We start from the raw sequence: 14688 nt of genomic DNA, 5'->3' as shown, positions 1-14688 counted from the left end.
TTTCATCCGACAAGTTCCTTCATGAAATGCCCCCCCCCCCAGAATTGCATAACGGTACAATTAAATGCGAGGGAGTGAAGCGAGCGAGCTTGAAAATTTTGACATTTTACAGTCCCCAAACTGCCGTTTGTAGCTATTATAATTTGTATATATATATATATTTATTGTCCCCGCCGAACGAGTTCGAGCAGGGGACTATGAAACGGGCTCCGTACGTGTGTGTGTCCGTCCGTGTGTCCGTGTGTCCATCCGTGTGTGCGTCCGTGTGTGATCAAAATGTTCAAAATGCTACTCCTTCGCCATTTCTAACCTGATTTTGATTCTGTTTGCTTTATATGATAGCACTACATGGGAGCTTTGAAACTTCTATGCAGAATTTCAATTGTGACCTTTGACCTTGACCTTTGACCTATATTGTACATTTTGCTTCAAAATGCTACTCCTTCGCCATTTCTAACCCGATTTTGATTCCGTTTGCCTTATATGATGGCACTAGGTGAGGGCTTCAAAACTTCTACACAGAATTTTGACCTTTGACTTCTTTGACCTTTGACCTTGATTTTTGACCTATATTGTACATTGCCTACAAAATGCTACTCCTTCGCCATTTGTAACCCGATTTTGATTCCGTTTGCTTTATGTGATGGCACTAGGTAAGGGCTTCAAAACTTCTACACAGAATTTTGACCTTTGACTTCTTTGACCTTTGACCTTGATTTTTGACCTGTATTGTACATTTTCCTACCAAATGCTACTCCCTCGCCATTTCTAACCCGATTTCGATTCCGTTTGCTTTATGTGATGGCACTAGGTGAGGGCTTCAAAACTTCTACACAGAATTTTGACCTTTGACTTCTTTGACCTTTGACCTTGATTTTTTTACCTATATTGTACATTGGCTACAAAATGCTACTCCGTCGCCATTTCTAACCCGATTTCGATTCCGTTTGCTTTATGTGATGGCACTAGGTGAGGGCTTCAAAACTTCTACATAGAATTTTGACCTTTGACCTCTTTGACCTTTGACCTTCATCTTTTTACCTATATTGTACATTTTGCTACTGAATGCTACTTCCGGCGGGGACATATATTACGCACCGCGTAATTTCTACTTTTCCTTGTATGCTTTGGAAATTAAGGGCGTTGCACCGGGCACAACTGCTGGCAGTTGCTGGCAGTAACATTAGGAGAATGGCATAACGATTAAATGTGAGCGAGCGAAGTGAGCAAGCTTGAAAATTTTGACATTTTACAGTCCCAAAACTGCCGTTTGTAGCTATATATTTTCGCTTTGGAAATTATGGGGAGGGGGCACACTGGGCGCAACTGCTGGCAATTACTGACAGCAACATCAGGAGAATTGCATAACGATTAAATGCGAGCGAGCGAAGCGAGCGAGCTTGAAAATTTTGACATTTTACAGTCCCCAAACTGCCGTTTGTAGCTACTATAATAATATATGTATATATATATATATATATATATATATATTTATATGCTTTGGAAATTAAGGGCATTGCACCGGGCACAACTGCTGGCAGTTGCTGGCAGTAACATTAAGAGAATGGCATAACGATTAAATGCGAGCGAGCGAAGTGAGCGAGCTTGAAAATTTTGACATTTTACAGTCCCCAAACTGCCGTTTGTAGCTATATATTTTCGCTTTGGAAATTATGGGGAGGGGGCGCACCGGGCGCAACTGCTGGCAATTACTGACAGCAACATCAGGAGAATTGCATAACGATTAAATGCGAGCGAGCGAAGCGAGCGAGCTTGGAAATTTTGACATTTTACAGTCCCCAAGCTGCCGTTTGTAGCTATATTTTTTCGCTTTGGAAATTAAGGAGAGGGGGCGCACCGGGCGCAACTGCTGGCAATTGCTGGCAGTAACATCAAGAGAATGGCATAACAATTAAATGCGAGCGAGCGAAGCGAGCGAGCTTGAAAATTTTGACATTTTACAGTCCCAAAACTGCCGTTTGTAGCTTTGGAAATTAAGGAGACATTTTGACATTTTACAGTCCCAAAACTGCCGTTTTTTCGCTTTGGAAATTAAGGAGAGGGGGCGCAACGGGCACAACTGCTGGCAATTGCTGGCAGTAACATCAGGAGAATGGCATAACGATTAAATGCGAGCGAGCGAAGCGAGCGAACTTGAAAATTTTGACATTTTACAGTCCCAAAACTGCCGTTTGTAGCTATATTTTTCGCTTTGGAAATTCAGGGGGGGGGGGGGGGGGCACCGGGCGCAACTGCTGGCAATTATTAGCAGTAACATCAGGAGAATGGCATACAACGGTTAAATGCGAGCGAGCGAAGCGAGCGAGCTTAAAAATGTTGACATTTTACAGTCCAAAAACTGTCGTTTGTAGCTACATGTATATTTTTTTCGCTTTGAAGGGAGGGGGCGCCCGATGCGCCCCCTGGATCCGCCACTGGTAGTCAAGGGTGTTGGTTTATGTTCATGATTGGGGGAGTATGACCAGCGAGGGGGCGTCGAAGTGACCAAGCGGGAGAAGGATGTCCAAAATCTGCACTTTATATAAAGCATCCCCTAATTTGTTTGTGTTTGTGAGTGTGTGTGTTTCATAAAGTTGGAAAAGTTAGGAAATAGCCAAGGTCAAGTCTTATTATTGGCAATGCAAGGCATTTTAATATAGACTAGTATGTAAAGCAGCACTGCAAAATCAATGATCATGCTTTGATAGCAAAATAATGTGCACAACCTATCAAACATCACATTGCGTAACATTGCAGCGACTCTTTTTGCCATTCCGATGTTCTGAGTACACTGCGCACATCCTGCTTATATTCAAAATGCCAACCAGGAATCACGCAAAATCACAATCTTTTGTCGTCTCCGGGCTTTTTGATCAATGTTTCACTATAATACCTCTTTAATTATATGGTTAAAAGAAATCTTAGAAAAATATCTTTTTTCTTGATCATCCTTTCATGTCGATTTCAAAAGCAGTGTACTAACCCTTGAATTACCATTTTGGTAGTTTTTTTTTTTTCTTTCTTTCTTTTTTTTTTTTTTTACCAGCGGATTCACGTGCCCCCCCCCCCCATGCCCCCCCCCCCCCCCCCCCCCCGTAGTTACGCCACTGCCTACAGGCTCTAAACATAACATTACAACACATGCCGAAACACCGAGCTGGACACCAGCAAGATAAAGATTCCCAACTACGCAATGTTCAGCGATGATTGATTGCTTACTCGCTATGAATGTGTACTAGTGCATGTACACATATGTACCGACAGTACCTCCAAAAACTTGCTGGGCTGGTTATGGAAACTTCCACTACCTAGCAGGGGAGGGGGAATGCTTTCTTCTTCTCAAGAGAGCTTTTGTGTGAGTGAATGCAAAACTCTGTTCGGTGTTTCCAATTATTGTTTTGCTATAAAACATAATCATGCGTTGTTTTCTGGCTCTTTCATTTTATTGGATTTTAGAACATCATCATTCCCCTGACTGGAATTGGAAAATCTGCCATATCGATGATCGCTAAATGCCACGCAATCTCTTCGCTTCTATTTACTGTCATTCGTGTTTTCCCCTTATTCTTTGAGGTAATGAACATTTAGATTTAACTTTACGAAGGTTGCTAGCACCTGGTCCTTTTTGTTTTGAGGTGTGTATATTTTCTTTATCATTCTTGGGAGGGGAAGAAGAGTAAGAGAGAAAATGAAATAAAACGAAGGGCAAGTACTCTCAGCATTCACAGCAAACCGTCTTTTACACCAGCGTAGTTAATTATCACCACCACCAGGCATCACTCAGATCATTTGTCCTTTTCCTATCAACATTTAGAAACACGATCACCATCATCACTCGAGATAAACACCTAGGAAAATAAATCACAAATACAAAGTATCCGACAACAACACAAACGGAAACACAAACATTACGAAAGACAACACACGGCACACCGAAGCGGGTGGGATCAAACTTGCTTCGAAATACATAGTATTGCAGCAAAGGCAAAGCGGAGAAATCGCCGTTACGAAAATGCATACAGTGTGAGACACTTGAAAGAATTTACATTTAAATGCTACAAAGTACACAATGTATAAAGGGAACGGATAATGTGATATTAAACGGAAGAAATCGTACCAAACGAGGTATGAAAAACGACAAATAAAACGAGAAGTGTAGTAGGCCCTACATGTAGTAGAAGTTTGCAGCACCGAAAGCTACACGAAAATAAATTAAATACACAGTGGAAACTCGGTAGTGCGACGAGATCCTCGGGATCAAGTCAATAAACGATGCAAAACAAAGACAATTAATTCATTTGGAACGGAAAATAGTTTGTTATAAGTATTCTGTTATATGAGATCTCCTTTAATATTCGGCCTAGAAATACATCGAGTTTCCACGATACACGGGAAAGAAAGTTCGAACGCTTTTCACCTGCACTACTGCAGTGCACATCAGTACATGAATAGAAACTCACCTTTGTATACTGTAGTCATACTTGCAGAAAAATGATGCAATAACATTGTAAAAAAAAACACACACACACAACACTCTAAAAATCATTTCGTACTTGGGAGGCAAGGGAAAAGTGGATGAAGAAGAGAGAAATAGAAGCAGACATTGTACAACAGAACGCCTTCTACCCCGCTTCACTTGGAAGCTGGCTACATGTACAGTGTGCAGCTGCAGCTACTCGACTCGTGCTCCCCAGCCAGCCGGCTAGCATCACACATGGGGATCCCACGGCGATCAATGTAAACACCAGGGTACGGTCCGTAGGCGGCAGGGATTCACGCGCGCAAAGTTCCGTTCGGTGTATACAGTACGCAAGCAGCGATTTGCGCGTGCTCACACTTTTATATTAAGCGCTTTCCACATACAGTGCGTATGCGGTGCATCGATATCCCAGCCGAGTACAGATAACATGGCACATAATGGATGTGTCATTATGCGTTCGTGCGAGTTTCCGACATGATCATGGGAGTAAAGTTTTTACTAGTATTTTAGTAGACGCTTGATTGCGCAATGCTGCGCGGTCTTGATGCTGTCTTGTCTGTACGTGAAAATATGTCAATTTTCATATCCGGGCGTGTCAAGTTTTTGTCCGGGCGGGGATATTTTGTCCGGGCGCTAAACTGGTTTTTCAAATTTTACCCGGGCGGAGCCCCCGGGTAAAACCGCTAGTGGAGAACCCTGATAGCTATGTGGTCATACATTTATACTGTGTCTCTGTTACCATGAAAAAGAAATTGTTGCTGAAACGATCATTAAATGTTTAAAAGGGTGAGTGAGAATATAATGAGTGACCCTACACTGTATTTACTGTGCTCAATCTTCCTGCAAAAGACGGTAGTGTTAGGATAAGCTGTTTCAGATATGGTGAACTAGCATAGTGATATATCTTCGTAGGTATGCTGTAAGGTACAGCATTTTCATACAACAATGCTTGACTGTGGCTTTTTAAATGTGAACCCCACTATACAGCTCACTGAACAGAGGAAATTTGTCATAATTGAACTACCACAATTCTAGAGTGTCTTGTATTCTATCCTCGATACTTCAAAGCCCTTTCTCTATTGCTGTATACCAGTAGATGCTATTATATCCCTCTTAAATTGCTTCTTGTCCTCTGATTGGTCGAGAGCACTGAAAACGACAAAACATATTTCTACCATACAAATCCGCGTCTCGCTATTCTCCCAAGGGAAATAGTAAAAAAACTATATCACGCTGGTGAATTTCGCGCCTTTTTTGCGTTGCGACGCGAAAGATTTCACGTGCAAATGAATGGGTATCACAGCACCTTCGCTTCGCAAGAGATTTCATGTACAAATGAATGGGTATCGCGGCGCCTTCACTTCGCGAGAACCACACAATCAATCTTCACGTACAAATGAATGAGTATGGCACACCGTAGACAATACACTCAATACGTGTAACGTTAGAGAAAATAACAGACTCGGAGAGACTCTTTTAAAGCCGTCATTCTACATAAAAAGATGCCCATGGCATTGCGGAATAGAATACCCGGGTATTACGTTACAACAGAGTAGGCGTTATCGTAGATCTATTAGCCAACAACAATCAGCAAACATGGGCTCTAGATTCTAGAGATCTTTATGTACCGTAGATCTTGGCCTCATTCAGGTTTTGATGTTCTTTTTCAAAGCATCAATCGAAGATGCCTATATAGAGATATTGGAAGGTCGATCATTCCAAAGTTTTGGGGTCATGTATGAGAAAGTATGATCCCCTAATTACGGTATGCTAGATTCGAGGTAGTGTCTATGCCTATCCCATACTTGCCAACTAATAAGATTTTATCAGATTCAGTCAGATTTTTACATTAAAAATAGCAAAATAAGATTTTCTGTCAGAGAAATAAGATTAAAAAAAAATATTTAGATATACCTTTCATGTGTATTTTCTGAAGATTTGACTGAAAGTAAGATTTTTAACTTCAGTTTGCATATAAAGTAAGATTTTTGCAATCCACGAGTAAGATATTTCATCATAAAATGTTGGCAGGAATGCTATCCCAGTGTAAGACTGTCTGTAATTTTGGGGAGTTCATGCTTCGCCGCTTGAAATTTGGTCTCGCAGTTCATGAACTCGAGCGACCTACCCAAAAGATGTTGACAATAATTTAGTCCAGTATATACTAGGCCTGCTTAACTATTTCTTGTGTAAGTTAGATCTAGCTAAGCCTATTTCTACCTGTCTAACCGTAGTTCTCCTAATCTCATCCTTTTATAGAAACCCTATCAGTTATTACTATTAGTATTAGAGTAACGTTAGTGTCTCGGCTACTACTACTCGTACTAACGTTAGGGTCTGACTTTAGAACACGAATCTGGACACAAATTTACGATGGCACTTAGTGCCAGATCTAACGTTAGACTTGCTGTTACTGAATTTTCTACCCAAATTTACAATGTATACTTGCATTTTCCCACAGAGGATAGTCCATATTCATGTATAGACAGCTAGAAAACGCTAGAAAGACAATAGAAAACATTACAACAGCTGAAGCTCACATCGTTGAACAGCTCGAGCACACGTACCATGTACCGGTATACCAACGTCAACGTACTGACCGGATAGGCGTATTGCATGCATGAAGCGCGTATTGAGTTTGCAGTTTGCGCATGTTTACCAGTACATCAGTGCACTGAGGCTGAGCGCGCGTTTATCTCTTTATAATACGCGTACGTGCTGCCCTCCCTGCTGCTTTCCCAAGCATGATTGACCTGTGAATCTTCTCGAAAAGAGTGAGGCAAGGATGCCCTAAAAAGGGTAAATTACAGAATACCAGCAGTCAATTACTCTTAAATTCATTGGGAGGGATATAGAACAAATATACCAGGCCATTGTTCAAGGCACCGGTTGAAACTATGTGCATTCGATGACTTCAATAAGCACTATTTTCTTCGGGGATGCTCCCCTCAGAAAATAGTGCTTACTGAAGTCACCTCATGCACATAGTTTCAACCAGAGCCTCTCAGGCCCAGTATATTTGTATGCTATTGTATCACTACACCTGCCATAAAGCATCACCATACACTCTTGACGTGTTCGGGAAATCTCTGCAACTTTCAGTGCTTGTATGTCATACTTTATCACATTGTTAGTTATTTTCATCCATTTGTGCAATTTTGTTTGTGTAGTGGTGTAATAACACAGAAATTCATTGTTAAATCTACAATATGATTACCACATGCTAATGTCGAACCCCTCACTATCTGTTGATGTATGGGAGGGCATGCCTTTGCGGTTTCTACAGAAAATGTTTGTACAGAAAATGCATTCCATACTTGTGACCATGATTTAATGTAGACATACAAGCAATTCACATCATGACTGATTTTTAGCTGTATTTGAACCTCGTGCTGGTTTGAATTGTCCAGGTTAAAGGGATCGTATAGTTTTGGTTGAGACCTAATTCCAAGTTTCTAACATTTTTTGGTGAGGTAATGAGAAACCTCTTATGAAATATGAAAGAGCATGTAATTCTACGAGGAATTCAACGTTTATTTGATGAAAATTTGTTTTGAAATGGCTGAGATGTCAAAAAAGGAGCGATTCTAGCAAAGTGTTGGACCCACACTTTATTACTATCGCTTTGTTTTTACTTTGTTTTTGGATGTTTCAGTCATTCCAAACCCGATTTTCATCAAATAAAGTTTGAATTCCTCTTAAAATGGTATGCTCTGTACTATATCATAAGTGATTTCTTGGTATCTTGCAAAAAGTTAAATGCCAAATTGTCATCTCCACCAATACTGTACCATCCCTTTAAGTTCTGTTTATCTGTGCTTTATATTTTTGTGACAAAAACTGGTAAATGTTCGCTTTTCTTTCCTTGGTGTGAGTGCAGAACATGCTAGATCCGTGGAAGGGTCTGAATGATGAGCTCCAGTACGGGACCAGAAGCTGTAAGTGTAACTGCCATGAGACCTCCCAGGATTGGAGGGTCCAGAGGAAGGCGCGCCACTGTGCCTACTGCTCAGCAATGGTAGGTCCCTCTTAGTACCTATACGGCAGTGGTTGCCTGGAACACCTCTTAGAAGTGGACATATGTATGTCATCAAAAAAAAAAAAAACAAACAACAACATTCTGTCAGTCAGGGAGAATCAGTTATTTGTTGCCATTATTCTTCAATTAATTGTATCGCCCGAACAGAGTTCGGAGGATACTATGGATTTGGCCTCGTTCCGCCGCCGCCGCCACCGCGTCTGCTGCAGATTTTCTTGTGAGCGCTTTACTGGCTGCAGTTCTTCTTAGATCATCTTCAAATTTGGCATGAAGGCGTATTAGACTTACAATACAGTAGGTGCTTATTTTGATGTCCCTATATGTGCACTGGACTTGTACTGTCGCTGCCTGGTATTTTGTATATATTTTATCTCCTATGGCGACCAGGGATGGCATCTCATAGCGCTTTGTATCCAGTGGAAAAGGCGCTCTGAAAATGTCTATTATTATTATGGTAAAACGAAGATGCCTATTGTTTTTGGTGATGGCGCCCTTGCTTGTTCTGTCTTTATACATGAAAAGGTAGATTTAACAGGGTCTGCTTGTGTGTGCGACGCTGGCCTTGTTTCGTGACCAATTTTATTCAAATTTGGTATGAAAATGTATCATAGACAAATCTATACACCTATTCCTATCGATAATGCTGCCCTCACTGTTCCACCTTTTACAGGGTCAAAGGTCATCCTGATCATGTCAAAATGTGCAAGAGTGCTTATTTATGCAATAACTTGATTGTTACTCAGCGGATTTTATTCAGACTTGCCAAGGAGGTGTATATTGGGTGGTCATTCTACATGAAGGACACAACAGTTTGTGGTGCCGGTGCCCCATTTCTAGTGTGCGCTCTATCAGCCACAGTTCTTATCAGATTTTCTTCAAATTTGGCAAAGAGGTGCATTATAGTGAAATGAAAAAGCCTATATTGTTTTTGGTGATGGCGCCCTCGCTTGTTCCGTCTTTATACATGAAGCGGTAAATATTTCAGGATCTGCATGTGTGTTAGTCTGGCTTCCAGACCCTCTGCCCATACTATTTCGCTATCCATGGTATTAACGCCCTCAACGTCGAAAACTAGTATAGTTTAAGTTGATTTTCTCGCGCAGAGGGTCTGGAAGCATTCGTCTTGGAGTTAATGGATTCCGCCCGATTTTGGGCGGAATCCATAAATCTGTCAGCGCTCCCGTCCTCTGAAGCGCGAAATTCGAATTATCCTGCTCAGCGTGTTATCAGAGCCGGGTGGTGGGAGGACTCTCCCTACTACCTGTGTGTTGGCATTGCGGCGTGTGTGTACCAATGGTGTGGATGCTGTATACTGTAGTATGCAGGATGAGGGTGATGGTATACATTCAGGGAGGCGTATATTCTACCTCTCTGCACACGAACATTCGGACTTTTCTAAGATCTAAAGTAAGGTCGGATGGAAGAATCGGCAATCGTAGACAGTGTGTACTCCATGATGTGTATTCCTAAAAGTTTTCGATGTTTTTGATTGTTACTCACGTTTTTTTCTGTTTACTACTATATAGATGCGCACAATGGTCAAGTGAACTATGTTTCCAATAAAATTAAAGCAGACCATTTTGTGTCATTGTGTCTATCGACGAAATCAAAAATCACATATCCTTGTTACTTATGTTGTAAGCTCAATGAGGAATAGGTGTCCAAGGAAGATTTTTTTGTTTGTTTCTTCATTTGTGCTGGGTTGTTTGTTTTTTTTCAACTAATGTAGGGCCTATAGTGCAATACAATCAGTAAAGTTAACAATTGCGAACCACATTTCCCTTCCTTCCTTTACAAAGTATCTCAATTACCATCTGAGTCGTTTTCTCGTTTCCACTATGTTGTCTAATGGATTTCTTTTGTAGGCTCGACTTGGGGAAAACCAGCAACATTTTTTTAACCTTTTTTTTAGTAGGCCTTATGAGTATGAATGTAAAAACCGGTCTAATTTGACTACTAGTAGGCCTATACTGAATCCTACAAATAAAGCAAAATTCACGGATCTTTGACTAATGAAAAAATACAAAATGGATGCATATTTTGATAGAAACTGGCAATTTCAGATACACATTTTTTTTTCTATATGTGATATTGAGTTCACTTCAATGATTTAATCTTAAAGGGTGTGTACAGTTCTGGTCGTGGTGAGGATATAGCTTTTAACGTTTTGCAAGATATTCAGAAACCTTCTAAGTTCTAAGGGGTATCAAAAGTTTATTCGATGACAATCGGTTTTGAAATGGCCGAGATAACCAAAAACAAGGTGAAACAAAGAGATCCTAATAAAGTTGTGGCATGTCGCCTTTTATTATTAGCACTTTTTTTTTTTTTGGATATCTCAGCCATTTGAAAACCAATTTTCATCAAATAAACATTGAATCCTTCTTAAAATTACATGCTCTTTCATATTTCATAAGAGGCTTTTCATTATCTCACTTAGGAATGTTCAAAAGATGAATGCCCACCTCAACCAGTACTGTACAGTCCCTTTATAGGTGCTATAGACGTGGAATGCAATCATCAGCTCAATGTAAATGAACATTATCTGAGGTCCCAAATCTTTCCGACATTCATCAATGTGCGAATTGGTGCTGAAATATCCAAATGAACAGCATCAACAGTGAAGTATTTTAATTTGCTGCTTTTTTTGGGGGGGGGGGAAGGGGGGATGGTTTGGGTTTTTTCAGAGAGAAACAACTTAACAATTCATGTAGACATTATTGTTGTTGTTGTTGTTTTAAAGAACGAAAGAAGAGAGAGAGAAAATGGGGCCCTATACAAATAATTTGCCCCAGACAGCACTTAACAAAAAACAAACATTATAAATCTTAGAGAGATATAATTATTATTGTTCTCATGATATCAATGATAACTCTAAAGAGGTTTCCCAAATCAGGTATCCGGAATTGTGAGTTTCAAAATCAGGCATCTTTGTGGATGAAAAAATTGAGGCCCTCTAAAAAAGCAAAACAACAACAACAACAACAACAAAACCCTGCAAGTATAATAGACTTGATTGTGGCGATATTGATTGATGCACAACGCCTTCCGCTGTATTTGTTCGTATAATGTTAAACTCATACTTAAGAGTCAGAACGATGAGATACATTACAAAAACACACACAATTTCTCCATCTGAAAAGCATAGTGCTTCCACATGCTCTGTAAAATATGTTGATGACAAGCTATTATTATTGCATAAGGCAGGCTAATATTCGGAGAAGAGCTATGATTCAATATGACCTGTGCACGGGAAAAATAAAAAAAAATATTCAAGCTAAAAGTATCTGAATTGGACATATTATATTCTTTAAATTTCTGTCAATGCTTTCATACGTATATTTCTCATTGTTATAATTCGTTACGTTCAGAACAAAGTTCGCTAATGCGAATGATTAAGTTCATTATTCCGAAAGTTTGTCAGTGCTAAAATGTAATAAGTTTCGTGAATCAAAAAGTTATGATTAATCCCAAAATGAATGCAGAGTCGTAATTCTTCAGAAGGTTTGTTGATCAGATCATGTTTTTCGGAATGACGAACATTATTCAATATCATCAGATGATATTGAATAATGTTTCTTATTCCGAAAAAAACTTAATTGGGTTCTTTATTCCAAAGTTTCGTTTATCCCAAAATGAATGAAGGGTCGTTATTCCAAAGGCGCGTCAATCTGGTGATGAAATAGGATTCGTAATTCCGAAAATAAAATATGTTTTATTTTTCAGCGAAATGCGGTGTTGTTATTGTTAAGATACTTTATAGAATATTACGCAATGAAATTTAAGGGAAGAGCGCTGGAATACAATTGGAATTTTGGATTGCATTATTGATAGAAAACGAATATTTCCTCTTCTTCCTCCGTATCCCACCTTTCCCATATACTCTATAGCCAACATCGTCATCGAGATGAACCATTCTTTGCCACATTCACCATTCAATTATCGGAATCAGGAATGTAACAACATCAATATTTACAAAAGGTCACACAAGTGCTCGGTTTTCCCACCTCCCTGGTTATACCACCTATATGGCCTACATGCTTACATCCTATAAGGTCCAAGGAGCATATCAACTAAAGACATGCATATGGTGAAATGGAGAAGTTTGTCGTCGAGGGATTAAAAAGCAAAAATTACAGGATGGAGACCAAAATTAATAATTGGTTGTGGTGTGCCATATAGTACCGAACTTATTTCTGTTCTCTACTTATCTACACTCAGTTTTCATTTTGCATTGAATGAGGTAATAAAAGCAGCCAACTTGCGTTGCTTCTTATATATAGAAATAACAAAAAAAAAAACAATTAATAGTCTTACGATGGGGTGATAATTGTCTCTAAACATATCATTTGCCATAAACTTGGCACCTGTTTCTTTTATAGAAAGTTTATTATGATTAACTAATATGGACGGGTCTCTGAGCATATGAAAAACAATGAAAAAAAAGTACATGAGCATCTTTTGAGAATTTGAATTGAGGCAAAATATTCCACAAAACCGATACTTTCCTATATACAAGTGATAAATCTGCAATAAGCCGAAAAAATATATGAGTTACATGGACAAATCTATATCAAATGCTAGAGCTTGTCATATCTTAATTATGTGAATACAAAAACTGTAAGTCAGAGTCTATTATTGTTTGTAACGTTTGGCCGTTAATTTTGTTGCATGATGACCTTGGGAAATGAAGTCTTTCAGCTGAAAATATCCAAAACCAAGCTGCAATGATAATTCATTATGATTGCACTGTATACGTCCACTTGATATGCCAGCGATGAACCATGTTAATTGCGACTTAAACTAAATAATTAGTATTCTTTCTTGCATATATACCCATGGATGTTCTTAGCAAAACAAAGTTTTTTAAGGGGGGGGGGGGGGGCATAATTGCCCCGAAGCGCATCATGCTTCAAACAATGGCCTTCTGTCAAAGAAATGAAGAGTTTGTTTGCAAAAACCGATAAGTCCATATTTGTCAAATGGAGATATTTGCGATTACAGGTCAAGAAAAATAGAATAATAAGAAAAAATTTGCTTCTTTTGACCATCACTTCAAAAATGTACCTTTACTGTATGTGTAGTGACCAATATATCATTTAAAAGGTATTATTTTGTGTTTTATGACAGATACCGTACTTCAAAATTTTCAAAAATGGACTTATCGGTTTTTGCAAACAAACTCTTCAAATATTTTTTTAATTATTTGTTTCATTATACATAACCACTTCAGACAAGGTTTTTATCATCACATGACTTTATGAAAAATAAATTGGAAATGAATAGATGTGGCTCTCGTTCTTTTAAAAACTGGTCCCCCTATCAAAGATGCTATAATTGCTAAATGAATGGATGTTGGAGCATATAGTGGTAAGAAGTGACCTTGTACTGCTATCAAGCGGGCTATTTCAAGGGATAGAAGATGGTGTATGAAGACATCTTATGTTGAGGGGCCACAATACCCCAGCTCACCTACTCTCTAAAAAAAAAATCGAGTGAAAATATTCACTCTTAAAAGAGTGAATACAAAAAAGAGTGAATTTCGAGTGAAGTTGGAGTGAATTTTGAGTGAAAATGAGCATTTTCACTCAAAATTCACTTCGAGTGATCCCTGACGTCACTTCAAAATGAGTGAAAATGAGCATTTTCACTCAAAATTCACTCCAATTTCACTCGAAATTCACTCTTTTTTGTATCCACTCTTATTAGAGTGAAAATTTTCACTCGAATTTTTTTAGAGAGTATACATGCAAGTGTACTTCATTTTTCTTGTGTGGGTTCATACATATCCCGATGTTATTATCTTGGTGATTATCATACGGTGTGAGATGAAGAAATACTAGTAAACAATATCGTTATATTTTTAAGTTTAGTCAGTTGCCGCAATGTTTCCACGAGAGGGACACGATATTATGAAGACAAGAACTGATCGGAAGAGCACGTTGCTAATCATCTGTTTCTTTTTTATTCACTAGCTGCTATTAAGTTATAGAAAGAAGGGTCTCAACTGAACGTATTCATCAGCAAACACGAACATAAAAAATACATGTACATAGAATAATGCATTATATATCACATGGGCCGCCCACCCACAACTCATCTCCACATACAAAGTTTTTACAAAAAATTTTGCACAATACTCCGCTGCACTTTCTTTTTTCGACTTCAT

General features: G+C 39.0%; 1 protein-coding gene across 1 annotated transcript in view; it reads left to right on the top strand.

The window, feature by feature from the left end:
- Positions 1–14688, top strand: part of LOC140230885 (GON-4-like protein) — an 83501-nt gene that overhangs the window by 54902 nt on the left and 13911 nt on the right. The window contains exon 22 of the mRNA XM_072311029.1: positions 8361–8498. Within this exon, the coding sequence (XP_072167130.1) occupies positions 8361–8498 (138 nt within the window). The remainder of the gene's footprint in view (positions 1–8360; positions 8499–14688) is intronic.

The sequence above is a fragment of the Diadema setosum genome, chromosome 7 (assembly GCF_964275005.1).
Source record: "Diadema setosum chromosome 7, eeDiaSeto1, whole genome shotgun sequence".
NCBI classification, from domain to species: Eukaryota; Metazoa; Echinodermata; class Echinoidea; order Diadematoida; family Diadematidae; genus Diadema; species Diadema setosum.
Note: the sequence above shows the minus strand (reverse complement) of the source record. Positions and strands in the feature narration are given on the sequence as shown.